This window comes from Tympanuchus pallidicinctus, unplaced genomic scaffold, assembly GCF_026119805.1.
Source record: "Tympanuchus pallidicinctus isolate F22 unplaced genomic scaffold, pur_lepc_1.0 scaffold15, whole genome shotgun sequence".
Classification (NCBI taxonomy): Eukaryota; Metazoa; Chordata; class Aves; order Galliformes; family Phasianidae; genus Tympanuchus; species Tympanuchus pallidicinctus.
In genome coordinates this window covers 13785939-13812636 of record NW_026294669.1, presented here as the reverse complement: position 1 = coordinate 13812636, position 26698 = coordinate 13785939, and the positions used below count along the sequence as shown (strand labels likewise).

General features: G+C 49.1%; 1 protein-coding gene across 2 annotated transcripts in view; it reads right to left on the bottom strand.

The window, feature by feature from the left end:
* IGFBP2 (insulin like growth factor binding protein 2) overlaps nt 1-26698 on the bottom strand; it is a 66512-nt gene that overhangs the window by 37099 nt on the left and 2715 nt on the right. Inside the window, exon 1 of one of the 2 annotated variants that reach the window (XM_052675043.1) lies at nt 14050-14452. The exons of the other annotated variant lie outside the window; for it this stretch is intronic. Within the exon in view, the coding sequence (XP_052531003.1) occupies nt 14050-14452 (403 nt within the window). Of the gene's footprint in view, nt 1-14049; nt 14453-26698 lie in introns of those variants that run through there. 2 annotated transcript variants of the gene reach the window in all.

Genomic DNA, 26698 nt, shown 5'->3' with positions numbered 1-26698 from the left:
AGACACAGCCCGGGTCTGTGCACAGCAGCGGGCGGCAGCAAGCCCCACAGAGGAGATCTGCGTGCCTGGCGAGTGCGAGGGCTCCTGGGAACAGCCCTTTTACTGGGCTCCAGATGCTGTGGAGTGATTGCTTATATGAAGGCGGGGGAGGCCCCTTTACTGTTTCTCATTTCCTCCTTTTTTTTTTTCTCTCCTTTTTTTCTCCTTTTTTTTTTTCCCCCCGCCCCCCGATTTCCTGGTTTTGTTCAGAAGCACAAGAGAGTCATTCATCATTTTTCTTCCAGCACAAGGAGAGCTCTCACCTCCCCCTCACCCCGAAATCCCTGCCCACAAGAACAGGCCAAAAAGGCTCGCAGCAGGGAAGACAGAGATCCCCAGCTCCTCCAAGCAGCCTGGGCACAAAGGGCCACTTTCTCAGCTGGGATCAGTGGGTGCCAGCCCCAAAAAGGTGAAGGCCAAAACTCAATGCTAGGTCAGAAAACGGATATCGGTGGCAGAGAAAAGCAATTTGCACCGGTTTGAATTACAGGAGATGCAAAGCAGAGGGTAATTTGCATGCTGAGGAGACAGACAGTGCCTCAGGTAACAGGAATAAAGAACTGGGAGATGCAGGGCCACTTCCTTCGCAGCCCTCCCGCTAACCCAAACCCAGGGTGGTTCCATCACTGTGCTGATCCCCTGCCCCTCAGAAGGAGATGGCAGTGGTCCAGGAGCAGCCTAGGTGCAGGATTTGCACATAGTGACAAGCCACCAGCACCAGCTTTGGGGATGGGCTTCCAGGAAAGCCCCATTTGGAACATAAGAGGGAGTGAAAAGGGCCAATACAAATGCACCCACCCAGAGGGCCAAAGAAAAACCTTTGTATGGCTTTGATTCATCATCTCCAACTCCCAGTTGGGTTCACTACCATCTCCATATCTTTCTGATGACCTTCTCCTTCTCTTGGAGGGAGAGAGCCAGGACTAGGATACCTCAGTACAGCTGTGACAAAAGGAAATACTCCAAATGTCCTGAAGAAAGAGAGTAGGAAAAACCCAAGGTAGTTAGAACACTTGCATACATTTTTATAAGCAACTGTGCCACTGCACAAAAAACAGGACAGTGCAAATACATGGCATCTGCATGGGCCTTCTGGCTTGGCTGACAACCTGGTAGAAAGGAAAGAGCAAATAAAACTGGACATAGAAAATATGTTCTTGGTTTTCATTTTGTTTGTTATGTCAAACAGGTCTGCTCGTGGTCAAACATAAGGCTTCGTTACTGCGTTTTTAAAAGGAAAAGGGATATTAGACTGTGGTCAGTAAAGGGCTGGTGGGATGGAGGGAGCCTGAGTACCAGCAGTTCCACTGAGGAAAGACACGATGGCACGATTCCAGCAAGAACTGAACAATAACAATAGAAGCCACCAAGAAGTGACATTCAGGTGAGTGGATTTGTTGAGTTTCCATGACCTGAAGTGCCATCACTTGGAAAGACCCCAGTGTTTCAGTGTGGGAGCTTAGACAGATGGTGTTCATATCCTGTGCAAAGGAAGAGTTCAGGTCGAATATCAGGAAAAATTTCTTCTCAAAAAGGATGGAAATGCACTGGAGCAGGATACCTGGGGAGGTGGTGGAGTCACTGTCCCTGATGGTGTTCAAGAAAAATGGCAGATGTGGCACTGAGGAACACGGTAGATGGGCACATAGTAAGGGGGTGATGGCTGGACTAGGTGATCTTAGTGGTTTTTCCAACCCTAATGACTCTATGATTTTTCTCACTTTCCTCTGTGGATTAATTTTTGCATTCTACTGTGAGCAAACAGAATGATCAGTCCCAAACACTGGTCCCAGGCAGGACCCAACATGTGGACTCCACTGCACCAGACCCGGAGCCTGTCACCTCCTTGGCTCCAACCCTCCCACCCCGCCGGGATGGACCCTGCCAGCTGCTCTCTCCGCAGTGATGCAGGTCTGAGCAGGTCTCCACTGAACCAGACAGGTCAAAATGAGCCTGCCAGAACCTCTGCAAAAATAATGCCAGGTGAATTCGAGAGTGGGCATAGGGAGAGAAGAGGAGGCTGAAGCACAGCAAGAGGAAACGAGGAAGAGAACTAAGCACTTTGCAACAGACAGAAAAAAAGCCCGATGGCCCAAAAAATAGGCGATGGGACAAAACAGCAGCTAAGGAAGAAGGCAAGAGGGGCTAAGATGAACATGTTAGTCAGCATGGATCTAATAATGTGTTTCCCTCTTGGCATCACTGAGTGCCCCACCAGGGGCCCATCAGGCTCTCACACCACAAAAGACAAGTTTTCTGCTGTTGTTGCAAAGAGTATCAAAATAACCCCCAAAAATCCCGGGGAATTTTACACTGGAGGTTTTCAGCGATTTCTTCACCACGGCATGTTCAAACTAGGCTGCACATGCCATGTGGCACCACAGTGCTTTCTGCAGCACTATCTCCGCAGTGCCTCCCAGCCTGTTCTGTCTAAGAAACGGGGATATGGAAGGGATGATAGCAGCCCAAAACCGAGACCAGCTCCAAAATGAGGCCAGCTGGACACTGTTCCAGCTATAGCCCTGCACTTTGGCCAGGAAAAGCCCTGCACGTTTTCTTCAGAAAGGAGCTGGGAGTGAAAAGCTCGCAGCAGGAGTGCTTCCTCCCAGCCTGACCCGAGCCATCCCACGTACCCGCAGCAAGGGCATGGCCACAGGCAGCCAGCTCGCCCACCCTGCGAGGAGAAAGGGGAAGTTAATTTTCTCAGCCAAAAGAAAACAGTTCCAATGGCAGAAACATCGCCATGATGTTTAGTCACTCGATACTTCTGCTTCTCCTGTATGACAGGAGTCAGACAGCACTGCAAAATGCGTTTGCCCAAATTTTGTTGTCCAAACTCTGATGCCCAAGCTTTGGTGTTCCAGTGTCCCTGTGTGAGGAAAGGATTTTGGGAAGAGCTAGACTCCCCTGAGCCCCAGCAAAGCAGGCTGCCTGCAAACAGATACATGGAAAAAGGGCAAACCTGCAGCCCTGGGCTAGGGCTGCCCAGGGTCTGACTCACCAGCCAAAAACAGCAAAGCCAGCCATGCTGCAAGCCAGGGCATGACGGCTTCAGTGCCCAGAGGACCAACTGTATCTCCTGCTCTGCAGCACAGCTGCTGTGGGAAAATCACATTTGCTCCATCTTCAGCTGTGAGTCCATAGAATCATAGAATGGCTTAGGTTGGAAAGGATCTTAAAGCCCATCCTGTTCCAACTCCCTACTATGGGCAGGGCTGCCACCCACCAAATCAGGTTGCCCAGGGCCCCATTCAACCTGGCCTCAAATACCTCCACAGATGGGACATTCACATGTTCTCTGTGGACCTGTTCCAGTGTTCCATGCCTATATCTATGACCATGTTCCAAGTCCGAGACTCTACTTCACATGTGGTATTGTTTTGACAATGAAGCTAGCACCCTCAGCCCAAATTCCATCTACAGGACAATACCTGATCCCTAGTGTCACAGTCCCTCTTGTTCTGCCTGGAGGCATGGGCTGGGGCTGTTTGCCCTTCAGGCACCATGCATGCCTGCAAGGTTGGTGAGAAAAAGGTGCAACCAGCTCGGGGTAACTCCCGGGCAGAGCAAACAGCAGGCTCCAAATGTTGCAAAACGAACCTGCATCCCACAGCCAGGCGGGCAGCCCTGCCCCACTCCTGCTGCTGACACCACTCAGCCCATAGCTGCAGGGATTTCAAAGGCACAGTGCCTTCCTCACCAAGCCACCATGCTAACTGCAGCACTGCACTGCAGACACTTTACTTTCAGCTATATAGACCTGAAGTTTCAGCCATTAACTGCTCTTTCAAGGAGAAGATTATGTGAATTGTCTCGTCCCCAGATTCTGATGGAGTCCATGGTGGGCCGCTTCAAGAGAAGAGCTGCAAGAATGCCTGAAGCCCCTCTGGTGGAAATCAGCAAGGCAGCTCAAGGCAAAGCTCACCCCATACTCACTCTTTTCTTTAATTCCCAATTTATGCACTGCTGGTCACCACCTAAGGCAGGATTATGGGCTTGATGGACCTTTGGCCTGATTGGGCTGCTGCCAGGTAATATCTGTGCTGCACTTTCAGCAGGGTCTGAATTTTCAAAGGGCTGTTTCAGGACATGTGGGACCAGCCCAATGGCCAGGGGTTAAGGTAACAAATCCTTGAAATCAGACTGATAAAAAGACAGAATAAACAGAAAAAGAGAGGTAAGCAATGACTGAAATCAATAACAATCATCACTAGAAAGTCGGAAGCGGTCCAACCAGCTGAGATTAGAAGAAAGCCATCTGCATGATCATTTTTCACTCTTTTCTAGCAGGCAATTTTTGTTAATGCTGAAAAATCTGCAATTTGTCTGTCAGTTCAGCTGGCCTTAGTCCTTGCTGTATGAGGGTCATGGTTCATTCCCCAGAGGACTGAGCACAAAACAAGTCATGTTCTCTAAAGTCAGACCTGCAATAACCTGATCACCTCCCTGGTCACTCTGCCATGTTCAACTCCAGAATAGGAGGAGAAATAGCAAAAAAAGTCAAGCCCTGGTCCACGAAGTTGGGGCTGAACAAAAAGAAGAGCTTAGTCCCATGATGGAGATGGCTGGACTAGATGATCTTAGCGGTCTTTCTAATCTTAATGATTCTATGATTCTGTGACTCAAATGGAGAACTTCTGCCCAATCAGAAGTATCTGAAACAATATTCATAAAGCAAACACTGCAATGACCAGCAAGAGGTGTCCCTTTTGCACGTCTGCCCCTTACCAGCACACACTTCTCAGGACAGCACTGATTGTACTAGAAAGGGGTTCAAATCAGATTGAGCTCACAGAGTCCACACAGTACCTTTGTTTAAAAAGCTATGTGAGAAATGATAAGCTTTTACAGACAGATTCTGTGCAAACATAAGCAAGGGAAAGTTATCAGCTGTGGGCTACCAAAATATTTACCCAACCTGCAGTTGCTCTGGCAGCTCTGTGAAAGTCACATGCTGTCATTTTTATGGCATTTTTTTGACCAAAACTCAAATGCAGAGGATCCCTTGCCACAGACATTCCCAACCACTTCCCTACCCCAAATATAAATGGGGTCCTTGCAAAGTAGGAACAGCACTATGGAAACCCACCACAGATGGTGGATGCCCTATCCCTGGAGGCATTCAACGCCAGGTGGGATGGGGCCCTGGGCAGCCTGATCTGGTGGGAGACAACCCTGCCCACGGCAATGGGTTCTGAACAGACAGTCTTTAAGGTGTCCTCCAACTCAAGTCATTCTATGATTCTATGTAGCAACATCCAAGCGTAAAACAAACCGGAGGAATCATTAGCAAGCCTACATGAATGGCTCATGTTGAGCAGAGACTAAGAGCTGAGACAAGTCACTCTCATGAAGCAGGCTGCGACATTTTAGTGGCTGTGCTTGATCTAATACTTGGGTTTAGATCTCATCTGGCTGAAAGCCACAGCTTCAGAACCACATCTGGAGGAGGATGTCAGTATACGCTGCACGTTTCCTGACAAAGGCTTGGGATACCAGTTTTTATTTTTAGTACTATTTTCATTTCTTCATGTAATGAGTTCAGTGTTTCAGGCAGCCCTGGAGGAGCAGGAAGGACATGTCCTGTAATAAAACTAATTAATTCATGTGGAATTTCTAGCCATTATTGTGAAAGTGGCCAAATTCCTCACTCCTGAAAAGCTGCCAAAATAGCCATTAATCTGGCTGTGGTCATAAGCAGGATTCCTGTGGCCTCCTGCAACACTCGACCAGCCCCCAGGACAGGGAATGTAGAAACCGAAGCGGATGTTGTGATTTCCTCACCCCAACTCCTACAGCTCCAGCTTTGCTAAATGGGACCATTGCCTTAAAGGGCTCAATGCCAAATTTCTCCCAGTGCCCCCCGACCAGACGTGCCTCAGTCATGTACACAAAGGTCAAGCCCTCAGACCTCAAAATCAAGCTGTTCAGCATCATTCAAAGCTCTGCAGACCAAGCTTTTCCACCTGCCCAGCCTTGATCACACTCTCAGTGACAGGTGTCCTGAAGGGAACAGGACTCTGTTCTGAACACATTGGAAACTGTATTCCCACCACCCCACTGGGTCTGTTAGGAGGGTGAACTTTTCAAGTCCCGTCTGCTATCAGTGGGAAGCCAGGCTCCTCCACAGAGAAATTTCAGGCAAGAATCCTATCAACCAAAATCCCCCAATAATGCTCAAGAATTAATGGAATCTGTCTTGCTCCCTGTGAGCTGGAGGTGACAGGGTCTGTGGGGTCTGGCATGGAAAATAAACATGGAATAAACTTATTTCAGTCACTACTGTCAACTATAACAACAAAATGACTCAGAATATCTACAAGGTGCCAATCTATTGTGTAAGAAGGCCGTAGTTGCCACAGTCTCCTTTTGCTCCAAAAAATTCTGAACTGCTCTTTAAATTCAGAGATGGGTTAGAGGGTCAGGATCAAAATAGCACCTCTGGTGCTATCCCACCATCCAGTCCAAGGAGTGGCCACTCTCTTTAACACCACAAGGAAATTCAAATGTTCTGTAACAAACGTCCTGTTTAACAGACTAGCTGGATTTCTAACACTTTAAATAAAATTCTCCTCAAACCACCTCTGCATAAGACATGGAGGGATCACTGTTCACTATGGGTAATAGAAAAGGCCCCCTACCATGGCTACCCATTGCTTTAGGCCTCCTCATCCCAGTTACCATCATGGCAGATGATTTACCTGTCCAATCACACCACTGTTAGGTCAAGGTGGGCAGCTGTGATTTCCCTGCCGTTGCATCACTCTGGTTTGTATGAAGTTCAGATGTGCCCTCTGCACATCAGAGATTGTATCAAACTCACCGTCTTTGGCTAGTGGTAAATACTGCGCAAGAAAGAGAAGGCTCTTGGAGCTCAACAGTGTATATAGACAAGAAGGTTCTACCACATGACTGTTCTTGTCCAGTCTGACTGAGAGCTACCTGGTCAGAGCCTGGATTAGACCCTGGAGCAGTGCTGAAACCCCTATAGCTTTATCACACAGCATTTTTTCTCACTAATTCAGCTGCAAACCTAGAAGAGTAAAGCTGATACCATGTGGAGGGTGAATTGCAGCACCCCTGACAAGTGCCCCCAAAACAAGACATGAACCAGCTGGGTAACTGGAATTTGCCTTTAGCAAAGGGACTGCAGGGTGAGTGAGGAGGACCAAGAGGAAGAGAAAACCACCACCGAAAGTCCCAGAGTTGTTGGGTTACCCTCACTGCAAACAGAAATATCACTGTAGCCAGCTACCCTGACCATATAACCCACACAGCCAACTGCTCTGGTGGCCAAGATCCAGAGGACAGAAACCAGGTACCTCGGGGAGCACCCAAGCAACCTTGGTTCATCTCCCAGCTGGCAATCTGGACTGTCCATTACCTCATGAGCTCTACATAGATGGGGCCAATGGGGCACAGCCCCACCACCAGCCTTGGGCTCCAATAGCACAGGAGGTCAAGAGCCCCAAGCCAGTCACCCTTCCTGCTCCTCCTCCTTGCTAAATGTAAGTTTCCTTCCCTGTTTCTGCTTGCTTTTGAAGTGACAGATGAAATGGCAGCAGAATGGAGCAGAATGCAAGGAGAGACGAATGTTTCCACATGGACCATGTGGGAGGGCCATCACTGCTCAAGGTGTAAACTGCGTACCTCACTCTCACTCAGCTCACTGCTGAGCCACAGCCTCCATGCTGTGGGAAAACCCTTCCAAATTCAAACAGAAAATCACCCCCAGATGAAAAAAAGTTCAAATTCTTGCCAGGATTTTCCATACTCCCTTCAGAGTAAAATCTGGGTCTTCTGAAGTGCAGGACACTAGAAAACAGGCCACATTGGAAGACACACACTTGCTCTTTGAAGATGCTTGGAGGACACTTAACACAACCAAAATGCCTTCAGCAACTCACTTGATCCACCAGTCCCCCCAAAGCCTGAACAAGAAACATTCGTGGGACATGGACATCAGGTGCCCACTCTTTCCTAGTTTTAAGACAGCAAGAGGAAACCCATCAGCATGGACTGGGTCTTTAAGTACTAAACAGAAGAGTTGAGATCATGCTGCCTCCACTGAAGTCTAAAAAACAAGTGGAGAAATCTTGCTGTGGTCTTGAGTAGAAATACTGAGTATTGCTTAAGGAATTTTCCCTGCACTGTAGGACTATGGATCTTTCCAACAGAAGATGTCATGCAAGTAATTGCAACAGAATTTCCCTGGTGTTGGTATGCTGCATCAGCTGGCTACAAAGACGAGGTGCAAGGAGGCACAGAAACTCTCCCCAGAAATTGCCTTCAGCCAGCAAGGCAGTGAAGACAATATTAATTTCAATGGCAGAGCATTAAAAATCCCTTCATCCCACCTGAGCTGTTCTATCTGCAGAAAATTGTAAGGAAAAGCACAGATTTCAACACAGTCCAATTCCCACCAGCGCTTTGTGTCACTCTCAATTACAGCCCAGAATGAAATACCAAGAAATCGTTCCTCGCGGCTGGCAGAATTAATGGGATCTTTGACTACAGAGAGCACCAGGCAGTGAACTTGCTCCCTTACCAGCCAAGAGGCACAGTGCAGCTTTCTTCAGAATAAAAGCTGCAATGTCAAAAGATAGATTAAGGCTTATAAAAGTGACCTGATGTTTTTCCGTACTCCAGTCCACAAGAAAGGCATGTGATTACTGACACTTTCCTTTCTAAAACAATTTATATCATAAGACGAGATAGCAGGAGATTTTCATCTTCCTACTCATACCTAGCCAAATTACATACAGGCAAAACACTAAATACACCACCATTCTGCAGCTGCAACAGTGGAACCCAAGCTGTCATATGCTGAGCTGCCTTAAAGCTCTAGGAACTGTACTCTAATCCCCGTTCCTCCAGCCTTCAGCCAGGACAACCACAGCACAGAATCATGGAATGACTTGTGTTGGAAGGGACCTCAAAGATCACCCACTTCCAACACCTAGCCATGGACAGGGTTGCCAACCACTGGATCAGGTTGCCCAGAGCCCCATCCAACCTGGCCTCGAGCACCTCCTGAGATGGCACATCTGTCACATTTGCTTGTAATGAGATGCCCGCTTGCATGTTTAATGAGCTCTTACCTGGCCAACTAGTGAAAGTATCCTGGCCATAAAGGTGGGCAGAGATGTGCTTCAGCCACAGATTTAGTCTGCTGAAGGTAGTTTGTGGTAGAATAATCGTCACAGAATCATTTAAGTTGGAAGGGACTCTTAAAGGTTATCTGGTCCAACTCCCCTGCAACAAACAGGGACACCTACAGCTCCATCAGGTGCTCAAAGCCCCTCCAGCCTTGAGTCTCTCCAGAGACGGGGCATCCACCACATATCTGGGCAACCTGTTCCAATGCCTCAGAATCCTTATTGCAAAAAAACTTTCTCCTTATATCCAGACAGCATCTTCCCTAACTGGTAACACTGGGAACACTTACAGAGCCAGAGGTGCAATCTCCTTTTTTGGCTGGTGTAAAACAAGTGGCGCTACATTCACAAAACAGCACCTGAAGTTGTCGTTCTGTTCTCCAGCACTGTAACTCCTCACTTCAGCACGGCTGTGGGGCAGCACTGGGAGAGGGGACACAGACTTCAAACACACTGCATCCAGCCCCAGGTGTGTGCTGAGGACAAACACACCTCGCTGGCAGGAGCAAACAGCTAGCCATGACATGATGGAAAGCAGAGCCTGATGATTTCAATATGTGCCGCTACACACATGCTGATCTGGGCAGCACCTTCCCATGGAGGAGGGGGGAATACCTGGAAACTCAGCACACCGCTGAGCTCAGCCCTTGTAGAACAGAAATGCTTTAAAAGCATCTTCACATTTTACCTTGCCCTTCGTCTTACTCTGCCAGCCTCAAGCAAAAGAACTACCCCAAAGGAATCCACCAAGTCCCATTCTCCCAAACCCAACCATGTCCATGGGAACAATGGCAGCAGCCCATCAGTGGGATGCATCAGCTCCTGTGAATACTGCAGCCAGGTCTTGCCCAGGGCCAAACACAAACACACCTCTTGCATTCCAGTTTTCACTGCTTTGCCTCTTGAATTGTTTATCTCGGCTCAATTCCTGGATGTGGATAAAACAAACGACATGGACTTTCTCACAGACAGGGCTCCTCGTTGTTCCCCTGACAAATACCACACTCAGCGAGCATGAGCCTGAAACCCAGAGGAAAGGAAACAACTGCAAAGGGCAAGAAGGAAACAGATCATTTGCCAAGGGACAGCATGAAAACACATTTCTCCTTTGGGCCAGAGCCTTGAAATCTTCCCAGACTCCCCATTCCTTCCAGCCCATGTTCACAACGCTGTAAGCCCTATCACAGCACACTGAAGGAAGCATCATTTTCAAGAAGCTGTTGTTATTTATTACCTTCATATCTAAAGATGGCAAACAGCCCAGGACCCAGTCGGTTTCATCCTTGACCAGACACAGCTGATGCGGGAGACCTTGGAAACCTGGTCCATCTACTGGCAGAATCCCAGAGGCAACAAGGATGGAGGAGCTGTATGCTTTCTCATTCACGTACCATCCTTGGAGCTCTTATTAATTGCATTTCACTTGTAATAACTTCTCCCACAATCCAGAGCTCTGCAGCCCTTCAGTTCAGCCGGAGCAGCAATATCAACGCAGTGCCATGGACTGGCTCTTTGCAGCTGGCTTCTCCGATGTCTCACAATACGCAAGCCTGCATAAGCCAAGCTGGATGCCCAGCTACAGCTCTGGTAATGAGTTTCTCCCATGCCTGTGCACTTCTGACTCGAAAGCTAACTGGTGCAGAGCATGTGAGATGCTCATATCCAGGCTCTCCCCTGCCCGCTGCCTACACCTTTCTGACCTTTAAGGCTATGTCAGAGCATCTGGCGGGGTCAGGAGCTTTGGAGGCGGAAGGGCAGATACACATGTGAACATGCAGAGCATGACAAATGCTTTGTTTCCGTAGAAAAGCTGGGGGAAAGAAGAGGTCTTCCTGGCAATTCAGTGGATGTGAAAAATGCAGTGATAGCATTACTGGCATGATTTTCGAGTTGCTGTTAAAATTCCACTTACATTATGCTACCTCCAACATCAGAGTCTTCTGTGTTTTGGAGCAATACATTAAACTGTCTTTTAGCAGCTGCCTGCCAAGGGGGAAATGGAGGTTTTGACATCTGACCCATGAGGAAGGATGTGTGGCATTTGGGGCCAAATCCCAAATAGGGATTGTAACTGGATGTTAGAGCAAACTGCTTTGCTAATGGTTAACTATTTTGGTGCTGTTTTTGTTCCATGGGAGTCCCTAGCCTGGTCAGTGGGGCAGCCCCAGCCCTGCAAGCTCAAGTTTGCCTGCACCTTAATCCTTTAATCCTAGGATATCATCTCCATTAGGAGCAAAGAGCAATGATGCACTGGCATAGGCTGCCCAGGGAGGTGGTGAAGTCATCATCCCTGGAAGTCTTCAAGAACTGTGGAGATGTGGCACTGAGCAACATGGTTAGCAGGCACAGTAGGGATGGGATGGAGTTGGACTAGATGACCATAGAGGTCTTTTCCAACCTTAATGATCCTGCTCAGTTCTAAAATGGCCACTGGGGACCGGGACACAGCATGCCAGCAAGCAGGGTGCTAGGACACTGTACAGGCAGTCCTCGCTCTGCTCCAAGTGCCCAACCTGTTAATCCACCTTAATTTAACACGGTGTGCAGAGCTCTGTGCTGTGCTGAAGGAATGAATTCACTCAGGGCTGGCATAAGAGCTCCGCACACAGTAAGAGCCCTCTGTCCCGCATGCGGGCAGCTTCACTCAGCACTATGTCAAGTTGGTGATGCGATGACCTGAAATAAACCATAAAACCATGCGGTCCAGTGGCATTGGAACTATTTTGGAGGCCCCGGTCCCCGGAGGTGCTGAGCCTCCGTCTCGCTGCCTCCATCCGCAGGAGTTCATGCCCTTGGCTCCCCGAGGGGGTGGAGGTTCTCAGCCCGATTTCCACAGACTGCCGCTGTTTTGTTCCAACATTCCCAACATCTTCAAAATACCCAAAGCTTCTTGTGCAATGAGCAACATCCCCTGCTTCCTAGCTACGTGGTGGTTTATGTTACTTTCCGCCTACAACCATTTCAGGATTGGCTTTACAGACCTAAGTGGAAGACTAAACAATGCCGGAGCCACAGTGGGAGGATTTGCAGAGTTTTAGTCCTTGTTTCGTTTGGGCAATCCTTCTGCATCTCATCAGGGACAAAAAAACTTGCCAACCTCTTAATTTAGGAATAGCACGAGCTCTGCATTCCAGCCCTGAATCAGCCAAAGGAGCCTTTTCAAGCTGGAAAGGGGAAAAAGGGCAAATACCTTTAAGCACATTTAAAAAAAAAAAAAAAAAAGGCAGACACCTGCCTTTTGCAGGCAAAAACCTGCTCTGGGGCACTGAGACAAGCTTGACATCAGCATTTGAAAGGGAATTCCAATCCTTGTGCTCTGGGTGCCAGACTGCTCTCCTTGTCACCGCTTTGAAGCAAAGGCAAACTCTCCCCGTGTACATTCTGCAGATGGGAGCAGCGCTGTGAGCCTGAGCAGAACAGCACTGAGCGGAGCTGGCAGATGGGGACTTTGTTTTTGTTGTGGGTTTTATTTAATAGCTACAACAACCTGTTAAAAGTTTTGTAATCCGAAGAGAGCAAACCCTTTTCTGGATGTCCAGGCTCGGCTGCCAAGACGTGCTCAGTGGAGAATATTCCAGCTGCGTGCTTCACATCACGCTGCTTCAAGATGTGCCAGTGTTTTTATTATTCATCCCCTATGGACACTGCAGAACGCCACATACATTAAAGCACTCTTAAGCTGCGCTATTTATATGTGAGTGAGTGAGCGTTGCATATATGCAGAGATATGGGCAAATCAGTCACAGGGAGAGTAAAGTGAAACAAAAACGCAATTCTAGCAGGAAAAAAAAAAAAAAAAAAAAAGGCCATAAAAGCAAAAAACTGGCATTAATTCCGAAAATCATCTCTTAATACACCACTGCTGTATTCTCCATTCCACCCCAGCTTCTTCTAAAAGCGTAAAGCTGGAGTCAGCACCAGATTCCTTCAATCTGGATGCCCTCGGCTTCTTCTAGAAGAGTGCAAAATTCACTCCGCAGATGCTCACATGGTGCAGCTGAACAGCGGTGCACAGCCCCATTAGGCAAAGGAGGGGCAGGAGTGGGGACGGCTGCAGCGTGGCCGCACAGAAGCAGCACCGAGCAAAGTTTTCTATGCCGCTATTTTTTCTCTCTCCCTCTCTCTGCCTCTCCCTCTCGCTCAGACTGAGCCGAGGTGTTCTCTAAGCAAAGCAATGGCATCCCCGTGAGAGCTGCCTCGCGCAGTCAGCGCAGCAACAGGTCGGGAGCCTGTGGAGTCCCTTCGGGCGGCGTGCTCGATGATGCTGCAGTCCTCCTCGGCACCCGCTGCACGGAGGCAAAGGGGCCCCAGTCCCAGAGTGGGCTCTGCTGGGAGTTGGGCATGGCTCCCACATCGTGGCCCCGCAGCCGCCCACTTTCCACCAGGCAGCACATGGTGCTCGTACGCCGCCTCCGCCCGTATCTTCGGGGCATCCGTCACCCTACACGCTGTTTCCAGTTCCCCACCAAGCCCAAAGTGCCCCTTAGGCCCCCCAGCCCGGCGCAGTCCCCACCCCCAGCCGCATGTCCCCTCAGTCTGCCCCGGGAGACTTCTCCTCCGGAGGACCCCAACCTCCACCCGGTCCCCCCGCAGCCCGGCTCCCCTCTCCTTCGGACAGGGAGCTGCCCTCAACAAATCCCATTACACCCCACCTCTGTGGATCCCGTACAAAAGGAAAACTCCCCCAGGGAAAGCTGCAACCCCGAGCAACCTCTTCACCCCACCGCGGACACCCATCCTCCCCTCACTCCCACCCTATCCTACCCCCTTTGTCCGCTCCCCCCTCATGCATCCCCCGTCCCCTGCCCTCCCGAGGGGTCCCCTCTCTCCCCGGATCCCGGCCGTCGCTCACCTGCGGGGCGCTCGGCGCTGGCTCCATACTCGGCCGTGTCGCGGCGGCGGGCGCAGGTGCCCTGTCCCTGCACCAAGGCTTGCAGGGGCAGCTCGGCTCCGGGGTCGGGGTAGCAGCGCAAACCGGCGGCGCAGCGCGGGGTGTACACGCCGCAGGCTTCGGCCTCTAGGCGGGCGCACACCGGACAGCAGCCGCAACCCGGTTCCCGCACCAGCTCGGGGCAGGGCGGCCGGGCGGCCGGGGAGCAAGCGGCCAGGCGCTCCGCCGTGCAGGGCGGGCAGCGGAACAGCACCTCGGGCAGCGCCGGCCCCGCCAGCGCCAGCGCCGCCGCCAACGCCGCCAGCAGCAACCGCGGCCAAGCGGCCCGCGCCGCGCCGCCGCGACCGACCCCGCCGAGCGCCATGGCGGGACTGACGGGCGGCGGGGCCGGCAGGTGGACACGCCGCTCGGCCCCCCGGCGGCGCGGCGCGGTGCGGCGCGGCACGGCACGGCACGGCGCGGCACGGCGCGGCTCGGTGCGGAGCGGGGCCGGGCGCGCCGCCGCGGCGCCGCGGGGTCCTAGAGCCGCCCACCCGCGGTGGGGGTCGTGCGAGAGGCTGGGCAAAGGGGGGTCTGACAGGGGGAGGTGGTGGCTGCGGGGGTACCTCGAGAATGGACCCTGCCCCGGTGTGGAGGAATCCGCAAAGAGAGCCGGGAATGGGGCTGGGGGCGTCCCAGGGGTCGGGTCCGGCTGTGGGGGCTTGGGGACAGCCCTCCGCAGTGCTTTCCCTCAGGAAGAGGGGACGCTCTCCAGGCTCGGTGCTTCGGTGTAAAACTCCCCTTTTTAAGCCCCAGCGCACTCCACTCCCCCTGCTCCGCTGTCACAGTTCACCCAGAGGTTTCAAAGCACGGGGGGCGTTACACTGATTAGTTACTTAAGAAACTGAATAGCAAAGCCAAGGGGTCGCAACCTGACTGATGGAACTGGGAAGTCTGATCGTGTCGTCATGGGATGAGATGGTTCAAGCCATGCTCTGAGTTTGAGCTCGGTCAGCCAGGGCAATGTCAGTGCCATGGCACTTACATTTGCCATTCTCTGCTGCAGGTTTTCTGCTCCTTGTGCTTTCCTTTTCAAATTAAGGAAAAGCTGAAGTGCCCCTCGTGCAACTCAACTCCCAGCATGGAGCAGTGGAGCTTCACAATATGTTTATGGAACCAATGGGTGCAAAAAGGGATGGGAAACCCCTACTATACCCCCCAGCACTAAGCACACGTTCCCACCCCACTCCCCAGATTTCCCCCCAAAATAATTCCATTTTTACAAGGGTTTCACCAAACAGAGTCCCTCTCCCTTTAAAGGCTAAAAAGAAGAGGAAGAAGAATCCCAGTGCCCGCTCTGTGTTCCTGCTGCACATCTCACGGTGGGAATGGGGACACGGCAGTCCCTGTGAGCAGATGTTCCGTGTACAACGCGCTGAGTTATTCTTGCTGCATGCTCACGATTTCTCAAGGCTCTCAGTACCTTTTTTATGATCTGCCGTTGACTTCACTAATGACTCACATTTGGTTCCAATGAGATATTTTCATATGACTAATGAATCTATATTTGGAGGCGTAAGAGGGTTTGGCTAATTATCTGTTGCAGGCAGTTAAATATTCCAAGCATCCAACGTTGGTTTTCTCCCAGTGGTGAGATCCGTGCCCTCGCACTCTCAGTACACGGGCTGATATCTACCTTTCAGCCTTTGTAAGCACAAGGGACAGCCTGAGCTTCATTGTAAAGCATTTTTTAGATGGCTGATGGGGGTCATTCCCCTAGGAGAGGGTTTCAGCCCGGTTCTTTGCCAGGCACTCGGCACAACGCCATTGTGCCATGCCATTAATAACTCCTGGCAAGGGACAGGTTCCCGATTAGCACCCAGTGTCACCACTTGTTGCCCCAGCAGAGAGCTCTCTGCAAAGCCCCTCGGCCACAGGAGAACAACAAAGAGGGTTTTACAGCTGTTGTGCTGAGGGGGGCGAGGAGAAACGGCTCGAGTGCCCATGCCCGGCTATAATTTCTGCAGCGGGTCTCTGCTGACAGTTTTAGGATTAACAAGCGAGCTCTGTTCTCAGACATTTACCCCTCTGAAGAAGCTGGCCTGTTTGTTCTCAAGGGTTTATTTTACCCTACAAAATATGGCATTGCCAAACAGATGTAGGCTTGTTCCTAGAAAGGCGACTTATAACTGCAGCCGCATTTCACAGAGGCTTTCGCCCTCGGGATTGTTTGTAAATGCGGCAGTATTCCTCCGACCCTTTTCAGGGCCGTTTTTTCCCACAGACGTGCTGGTCGGGTCTTTTATGGCTCTGTCCTTTGTCAAGGATGAATTAAGAAAAATAAACTTGCAAACACAAAGTGGAGGCCCAGCCTGGAGATCCTCTTGCTCCCAACCATTAAGGGGTATTTTACAGCACTGGGTGGGGGGAAAAGAAAACAATGCATGCTCCTGCATTTTTCTTGCCCTCATTTGTAGCTCCAGGGGTAAGGAAGAAAAATAAATAAATAAAAGGAGGGAAGTGGAATAAAAGTGCCTTGGTATTTCTGCAGCCTCCTGTTGAAGAGGCTGACAGAAAGCACTCCCCCTGCAAAGAGCCTCCTGCATCCCTAAGCTGCCCAACAGTGATGAGGAAGGGAAGGCAGTGAGGAAGAAGGCTGTGAGGATAGGATCTTGGGCTCTTGCTTTCTTTCAGAGGTTTAGCCAACTCTGGCCATGAGCAATGGGGAAGAGGTCTGCAGAGCAGCTGTGCCTAGGGATGACCACTGACCCTCATCCGCTATGTGCCCCGGGGCCCACTCCTTCCCCACACTGCACTCCCCAGGTGCAGAGTGCAGATGTCAGCAGAAGGGTCAATTATAGGCCACTCTTTACATGGATCCTATCTGACACGTCTTTAGAGCAGCCCTAAACTCATTATCCGTGATCCTGACCCAGTCATTATGAATGCTTTGGAGTGGTCAGGGCTGGTTTGACCAGATTTCTGCAGCATTGACTACAGATCAGCAAAGCTAAAGCAGCCCATCAGTGTGGGGCATGGAGCCATGGTGGTAGCTCTGAGCTGTGGTTGCGTTCCCCAGCAGCTGTGGTTGCTCATCCCTAGATATCCCTCCAAGATGCCTTCATTAATCTCAAAGGTAAGAAGCAGCCTGAGGCCCAGCAGCTGCCAGGAAAAGGTGATGCAGAAAGGATTCTACACTGACGTGGGGCAGTCAGGCACCGTGACTCAGGCTATAGGGATGACAGTATAAGAACAGAAGGGATTTGTGTGGACAGTGTTCTCTGACTTCAGCATGTACTGGGTCCATTGTTGATGGAAGAGGACTTGGTAAGGACAAGGGAGACAAATCCTTTAGTACATGGTGGTGGTGTATAGGAGCCATAACATGGCTTACATCTACCAGCCGCAGAGCTTCCCGACCTGCCCCTTGACCTTCATGGCTAACTCTGACAAATGGGGGGACCCATAGGTCCCTCTGACATTAGTGCTGACAGGCTTCCCCCAACATCTGGTACCCCTTGGGCAGGGCAGCGGGGTGAAAGCATTTCAAAGCACACGTCGATGCTCAAGAATTTTACACGCAGAATCAGCCAACGTTTCCATTTGCTTGGTGTTTGCTGTTGGAAAAGCAATAACAACTTTGAAGATTCTGCTCAGGAGAGAAAACAGCCCTTTCCAAGGCACCATGCTGAGATGCTGCTTTGTGTAACAACACTGTGGGAAGGAGGAGCTGGGATGTATGACATGAGCCCGTGGAAAGGGCTCTGATGGACAGGGTGAAGGCAAAGGGAAGAGTGGTAGAAGTTTGTAGTGAGAAAGAGCTCCAGCTGCTGGTCCCTAGCTGATAGAGTCAGAGCCTCTTGGGGGAAATAACTACACTTGCCTCATGGGAGACATAAAACAAGCACTGGAAAAACATAGGGAATAGCCTTGTTTTGGCAGGGTACCATTTAGATCTTAACCCAATGCACAGAGCTCTCCTACGGCAAGGGAAATGCACTAAAAGGTACTCCTAACTCTATCTCTTCTGAATCCTCCCTTTAGAGTCAAACACAACAACCAGTTCTGGCTCTGTCTTTAGGCTGCACAAACCCAGCCCACAGCCCCTCCTCATCACTTGCTATCACATGTTAGTTATTATCCAGAACTGCTCCTATCCTTTCATTTAAGATTCTGGTGTCTCGCACCACAGTAGAGCACAATTTTAGGTTTATAGCTCTGTGTTTATTTCCAAGAAAAATTTAATGGCCTGATGTACAAAGCTACTTAAGCCTTAAAATTAAGTCATCTCTGCTGCAGAATACAGCTTGCTAATTAACTCCACACAAAAACAGTGCAGCTGAGGTCTTAAAGGACAAATGCCAACATAGACCAATGGAAGAGTAAAGGGCCTTTGGGGAGGTACCAGGACAGACCCAGAGTATGGGTTTGCATGGACACGGGAGCTGCCTGAGCCAAAATTCATTATGTTGCCTTGAAAGTGAGTGGACATTAATAACGAGGCCGCTCCCACTCAAATAAACTAAATTTGGATTTTAAGCTCAGCCCCACTCTGCAAAGCAGCTCCATAAAAATGTCATTGCAGGACTTCCTGTTTATTGTCTCTAACAGGCTCCAAACAAAACCTGTTCCACTAAAAAAAAGAGCCATCTGTAAGCACAGGTCCACCTCCTTCACCCACAGCTCTAAAATGAAGGATCCAAGTTAGCCTCCCCAAAGGATTTGGACTCAACGATTCTTAGGGGTCCCTTCCAATCTGGGATATTCTATGAAACCCCATGCAAGACTCTGACTTTTGAGATACACGTCTGGCCAGAAGATGCCAACCTGCTGCTTGCCCTGTGCTTGATCCATCCTTCTCCTTCTCCAGTGCCCATCTTTCCCATGGGTCAGTCTGTCCCTGTGGGCACTCTGCTGTGGCCACACTGTGCTGTGGGAGCAGCCAAGAGCAAATGCAGCCTTTTATAGCCTTCAGAGCCTGGTCCAGCCTGACCTTGAATGTCTCTAGTGATGGGGCAACCACCATCCCTCTGTGCAACCTGTTCCCATTCTTCACTACCCAATTGTAAAATACTTGTTCCTTGTATCCAGTTATCCAGTATAATCTTAGACAATAGACCAGTTACTCACTTTTCACCTACCAGAACAGCTGTGAACTGGAGTAAGACTTTTATTACCTTCATTGCAGGCATTGGGATTTTTCAGAAAAGCCTCAGAGAGCCAGAGAGCTCAGATGCAACAAGCATTTAATTGCACATGAGTACATGATTTCCTTCAGCACTGTTGACTCTCCCAGCCTGCAGCACGTACAGCCCAACTCTGACCCTTTAAAGGAAGCAAATAGATAACAACTGCTGCTCTTCTGCTGCAGTCTTTCGAGAGTTAACAACACTTTAAATCACTTGGACTATGTGATTTCACTAATTTGTCCTGATAAAAGACATCCCCAACAACCAAAAAAAAAAAAGAGAGAGAGAGGGGGAAATGACGTTGCATAAATGAATCTCATCTGCTGGGAGATGAGAACGATCAGAACGATCCTTTTCCTGGCAATTCGCTGGAGTTGTCAGCATGGGCTCGATGCGAGCAGAGAAGGAGGGACTGCAAGAATGGAGGTGCTCTCTTAGCTCGCTTGCCCTCTGCCGGATGCCAGGAGTTCGGCGAGCCCAGCCCGATAAGCAGCTCTGCATTGCTGCAGGGCTGCATGCATTAGCAGCTGCAAGGTGAGGACGAAGGGAAAAGCTGAGCACATAAGATACGGCAGAACTAGAAATTGCAATAGATATAGAAAGTGATGGAGGGTATGCTGGAAAAAGAAGCCTCTTCCTCTTGCCGTTTGTAGTTGTTGGAATTGCTCAGCTTCTTAATGAAACACGTTTTTCTAGCTGAAATTCGAAAGATTTGGGAGTCTGTCTTCCTGAGTGCTGCTTTCTAGTGTCATGAATTCAGCAACACCAGCAGAGAGAAGTTCCAAGCAAGTGGCACAAAGGTGCAAAACCCACTATGGATGCCAACCAGCTTCCTCCTGCATGATGCTCAGAAAGAAAGCAGGCTTCCATCAGGCAGGGCTGTGTTCAAACCAGAATAACCAGTAGGCATCAGAGAGTATGGGAAGGCCAGCACCAGTAAAGGTGCAGGTGGAGCACCAAACCACTGTGGGTTTGACTAGACTGGACCTCTAAGTGCATGAAGCTGTGGGTGGATACAGCATGACAGGGAGAGATGAGAGACAGCTCTCAGCAAGGTCTACCCATGATAAGTGTGTTTGGCTTTGCCCAGGTGCCTGTGCCGTGCTGTACTATGCTCTGAGGACACACTTCTTCTGGGAGAGTCAAATGGAGGAGAAGCAGTGGCACAATGGGAAGATAATGTAGCTTTCAAACACTTCCAGCCATTTAGCTACTGCAGAAACAACTCCATCTCAATAGCTTTTGTGGGCCAGTCTCTTAATTTCATGGGACAGGTCAGGGCACAGAGCTGTGCGGGAGCCAGCAAGGATTCCTGCATGCACATGAGGTTTAAATGATGGCCTGTGGGAAAACATAGCTTCTCCTGACACAGCAGAACCAATGGTGGGGAGAGACACCTGGAAAGGCTTGATAGCAAGCTCAGTGTCATCCATGTGGATCCACTTTTGAAGCAGCAATTTGGATGTCACAGCTGACCTGAGGCTGCCACTGTCAGCCCAGAAAGCCTAACGGGGTTGCACTGCACACTGAAACAGTAAAGTCACTGTCCCTGCAATAAACTGACTTCAGAAGAGTACAGCTCTGCTGGTGTAGCTGCACTGGGTACTTCAATGAGCACAGCAAAAGCTGCTCAGAAATCACATCACCCCCCACCCCTGACCCACATAGCTCTGCGGGTAAAAGTCTGTAGCACTGCCTTGGCCAGAGATATTAGACATAACAAATGTATTTTTAAAACAAGGGGGAGGAACATTTTTCAGGCCTAGAGGGTAGGGGATGTTGGCTTGAACTGCAGGAGAAAGTTCAAGGTCAAATCTTCCTGCATGCAAACTAGCCCCTGCAGCAATGCTTTGCGGCAGTGCCAAGTATCAGTCCCTATTCTAACATCTTCCACACCAGTATCGCTCTGCTTTGGGCACACAAATACTTCTAAAGAGCTGTAAGTAAGCTCTGCTTGTAGCTGATGAAGTCTTCAAGGCAACAGCAGTCTCTAAGTAATACCTGAAAACCATGCAACAGAAAGGCAGGAGGTGTTGCCATGTGTGTGAGTTCCCCATGCTTCTCATTCAGGACCCCAACAGGAGCTCTATAATTCCTGATACCACCTCTCTTCCAAGACTAGGACAGATGGATGGACAAGTGGACAAGCAGATCATGTGTCAGTAAAATGCGTCAGTAAAATGGATCACATTTAGAGTATCTCTGATTTCACCTTAGTCTTCCCACTGGGAAAGCCAACCAAAAAGAACCTAGACCTCTTTCAAAGTCTATCCAAAATCCCTTTCCCCAGCAGCGATTACCCAAAGCCTAATTATTTTTAGCAATTGTCACAACCAACTAACAGGATGCTTTGTTAACTTAAGCTCCAGTCAGTTGACAAAAACAAGAACTAAAAACAGACTCTAGTCCTATCTGGGGCCTCACCACCAACAGCTGTAGTTTTACAAGCTGGTTTTCTTGGGTTTTAAGCATTTTGCTCTCTTCCTTGTTGTGAGAGAGGCACAAAGATGACTGCAGGGAAGGGAGTAATGAAACCTACCAAGTTCGCGTTTGCTTGATCTCACTCATCTCCCCCAGTCTGAGCCACACCGGGTCCTTCTGTACAGCTGATTAATGCCCTTCTGTACAGAAGATTTATCATTGTTCCCCCAAGCAAGTTGTTCCTTCACTTTTATTACAGTAAAGTGTTTTCAGAAGAAATGTTGCATCAGGAAATTAACTATGCTGCAGATGCTAAAAAATGTATCCCGAATTGTTTATAGCTCTCAGCATGATCATTTTTCTCCTCTATTACCTTCTCAGTCCCTCATCACCCTTAAAAGTGATTTAGGAGGAACAGACCCTCCAGCTTTGTCCTGAGGTCTGTACTTCAGCCAAATTCTCAATATTTGTCACATGCCTGCCTTTAAAGTCACTCAAGAGTTCACCCAGCTACGTGTGACCTTAACCACAGTCCTTAAGGTGCTCCTTGCATGAAGATTCCACATGCCATTCCCAAAGGCCTGGGCAGCACAACAATCCTGCGTCAAGGCTAAGCCCAGAGCAGGCTCTGCAGTCCCAGCTGGAGGCTGCCCTCAGCACCACAGCCTGCCAGAATCAACACTTGTCCTGACCTTCAAATGCGAGCAAGAAAATCCCATAATGCAGACCTTGCCATGAACATCTGTGCTCATGTTGTGGCCAGGTGAAACAGCCACTGTAACGGGCTGTTAATTGGCCTCTTGCTGAATCCAGGCCAGAGGCAGCAGTGCCAGGGGAGCACCAGTTGTCCTCATTGGCATGCTTCCCAGTTGAGCAGCCCTGCTTTTGTAGACCACCTGGTAACCAGCTGGGATTGCAATGGGTCACCTCTAGGCTCCACCAGGTCACCCTATCTCCACTGTGTCCTTCACTCCAGGTCTCTGCTTGGAAGAGAAATGACAGCCTGAGCCGCCCATAGGGCCCACTTCTTTCCACTAGGCTGCCCACAGAGATCCCTCCTGGCTGGCTACAGGGAAAAGATCCATCCCCCCCTGCCTTACCCTGCCCCACAGATACAGATGTCCTTCTGCTGGTGCCCAATGGTTAGAGAACCTCACCCTGTGCCAGGTTCTCCTCTGCTGCCTGGCTGTACTCTGGGATGTGTTGGCTTTGTGTCCAGATTTTTTAAATATTTTGCTTTGTGGTTTTTCATGCTGTGCTCAAAATGTTTTGCAAAAGGCACCTTATAAATTGACTCAACAAGTACATATAAAACACCAAGTTTAATCCTTCCTTTCATATTCTTTCTCTTATGTCCCAGGCATACCAGCCTCTTCTCCACCTTGTGTCTTGGCCAGTCCAGTCCAACTTAAAATACTTTTGGCTTCTACAGGAAGAGTGGAAAAAGATTATTTTATTTCAAGGAAGCTTGTTTTGGACTAAAATCAGGGCTTGTAAATGACTAAAGCAAAGAATGGCTGTAAGAACTATCACATCAGGTGCACTAAATAACAAAAATATGGTGGGGTTTTCATGGCTCTAGTACTGTGCTAAAAGGCCTCCTCTCACCAGGTCTTCCTCACTAGGCCAACCTGAATGGGAAAAAGGACATTAAAAAAAGGAAACAAGAGAAAAAGAACAATAGAAAGGCTAAAAGAGAGCCAGACATGGGCTGAGCAGTGTGGGTGCAGTCCCAGGAACAGCCTCAGGGACTTTCCCACACCAATAGTGGGACGGTCTCCCTTCTACAAGTCAAAAAACTGCAAGGCAGCATTGAATTACTCCTAAAATCTAGGTTCAGCTCCTCAAAAACCAGGCCAAATAGGCACTAGTTTTTAATTAACTTCAGAGGAAGATCCATCAAACTTGCACTGGTTTTCTCACTGCCATGGTGTTTGTATCTTATCCAGCACCAGAGATGCTCAGCCCACCAACAGCACTTGGTCTGTGCTCCTCAGCCCCCAGCTCCCACCCTCTCCTTGAGGGTAGTCCTTGTGCTCTCTCACCTCAGCTCTGCTCAGCACTGATGGGCCATCTTCAGGTCCTCTGTGCACTAAAGAAATGTTGGGACAAGTCAACAAAGAAAAGTGGTTCAGGTCAAAGCATGATGGTGGAAGTTCAGCCTGTGCTGGCCCATGCTTTGTACCCCATGGTTCTCCTCCAGCAGCTGAGAGATGAGGAGATACAGGAAAGTACTGGAATACATTTTATACATGATTGAGTAATAGCTGAGCAAGATCCTCCCTGTGACCAGATGACAGAGTCTTCTCTGAAAAGAGAGACTCATGCTTTGGTACCTCCATCACAGTCATAGGGCACAGTGAGAGATTCCTGCCATCCAGAATAGGCAAGGGGAAACCTGCATCTGACAGGGCTCAGAGCAGCTCTTTGGTGATAAGCCCCAGGGGATCATATCCGTGCTCTTTAAACAGCACAAATCTCATATCAGAGTCTCATCAGCCAAGAGGTCTATGACCAAGAGCAGTTGAGTGAGCACACTAATCCAGATTTTGTTCCTGAAGTGCTAGCCCCGCAGTTCAGCTTTTTAAAAAGGATTCCTTTAGGATCACAATGTTCTGGGCAAGAGACCTTTGGGACCTCTTGGGTAAATGTGGGCATTTCTTGTATTCATTACCACTTTCTGGCTGTATTAATACCTTAGCTATTTCATCACCAGCCTCTCATGCCTGTTAATATGTCTTTTGGATTCATTTCAGCCCGCAAGCCTCCCAGTTCCACAGTGTTGCTGAGCAGCTTTGTCCTTTTTCAGAAGGAGCTGAGTGCTGTGGTCTGGAGGTTAAAGCCCTGGAGACCTGCGCATGGGACAGCTGGCCTCCGTCCCTGGCTCACTGCAGCCCAGGCACCCCTTTCACCCTTTCTATCCCTCTAAGCCTGATGGAGAAAACCTGCCTGCAGTAGGGTGACCTGGCCCATAGCATTTGTGGAACAAGAAATTACATATGCATGGATATTTTTATGTGCATCTGACATCAATTCCTCATTGACAGCCCAAAACATCATAGCAGTGAAACCAAGCATGATGCTGGCTCAACTAGTCCCGTTGAAGACTTGTGAAGCTTCAGTGCAAGACCCTAAGAGAAGAGAGATTAGGTTGCTTTGTCCATTAGAAAACAAGGGATAAATCCTGCTTTTGACACATCCCTAGTCGTTTAAAGATGACCACGGTTTCAAATGAAGGTTTGTTCTCGAGGTCTGGAAGAGGGAAAGATATGACAGTAGGATTAGTTTGCTCAGCAGGTCAGGGAGAGCCTGCAAGAATAGCCAGCAACAGTGAATTCACCCACCTGCGCCCAGGGAAAAACACAAGAAGTGGTTCCAGCAATGTCCTTTGATAGGCAATGTCTTCTGTGGAGGAAGATGCATGGAGCAGATGAGGAGCAGAAGCCAGTCCCTGCTCCATGTGCTTCTAGCAGCTTCCTATCTCCTTTTCCTCAGAAATGTGGAAGGGATGTGGGGCCTGTGTGCAAACAGGGATCAAATGCTTTGCCAAGGAATCCCATTGGGGCCCAAACCCCAGGACTTGATCACAGGAGCTGACAGCTAAAGGAATCTGGCCATCTTCATTGCGGCACCATCACCAGGCTGTTTGAATGGGACTGACTTACAAGGCAGCTAGTTTTGGTGCAACCAAGGCATGGGGTTCTCATTCTCTTCTAAGGCTTTTTACAATGGCTTAGTGAAAAATCAGCCAAATCGGCTGGGAAAAAAAGATATTAAGATACTGCTGCTCTTCCCTGCTTTCTGTTTTTTCAAATCATTTTCACTGACCTTCTTTTCTTAAGTTTAGGATGAAGAAACAAAACTTCCACAGTTTTCAAAAGCCCATAAATTTCTCAAAAACAAAACAAAAAACAAACCCAAAAACCAACTTTGGGGGTTTGTTTTGTCATTTTCCCATGAAAAATCTAGGAAAAAATTCAGAGAGACATTCCCCTGTTGAAATGCTCAGTTTCACACAAAGGACTGGTTTTCATCTTGCATAAACAATTCCTTTGAGAAATTTAGAAGCACATCAGATGAGATAGTTCATATGGGTTTGGTTCCACAGGAGCTAGTGAATCTAAAATTCCTGCCCTGTCACAGTCTTTCTGAAACTGTCAGGAAGGGAACCTGTATCCTCTAACCAGGTAACTAAACAGTATTGGCACATCTTTGCACTGTTCATCATAATCAGGGATTTGCTGTTGCTCTTGAAGCCTCAGTTTGCAGTCTTCAAATTGTTAAACAATAATTTCCCCATGCCTTCAGCTCACTAATTGCATCAGTGAAAGGAATGCATTTGATTTATATCTACATCAAATGAGTGACACTCTCTAATAGGAACAGTATATTCAACAATAAGAGAAATGTCACAATGCTTTCCAGAATGAAAAATAAACCTTTAGAATTTTTAAAGCAGAAATAGGTAAATTAATTCAGACTGCTCCTCCTGGTACCTAGTCTGAAGCTGATGCTTTCCAAAATCTACATCAGAAATGCAATTTGGTGAGGAAATAAAAGACACAAACTTGTCACTTATTTTCCTGTTGCTCCAAACTGGATCTCAAACCACCTTCTCCAACACAGCTGGATCGTTTGCATACCCAAACCGCCCAAAGATAAATCCTCAAAGCAAATAATCCTCCCAGGTCCTTCTTTCCTCAGCTCCCCTGAAGTGGCCAAGTACAGGTCTCTCCTCACTGAGCTGCAGATGAGGACTCCAACAAACTTTGGGCAAGAAGGCAAGGAAGAAGGAACTGGAAAGGGAAATACCACTTCAGTGGGCTGTGACCTATCTGACCATGCTTTTACCTATCAGTAAACTCACAAGATGCCCAGATCTTGCTTTTCCTTCTAGATGTCACTGTGCCAGTCTGATAACCACAAATATTTCCACAGTGGTGGCTCTAGAAGCTTAATCCATTTGTGCGCCGAGGCAAAGCCAACTAGCTGAGTCAGCACTGTGCTTTGGCCAAGCCAGG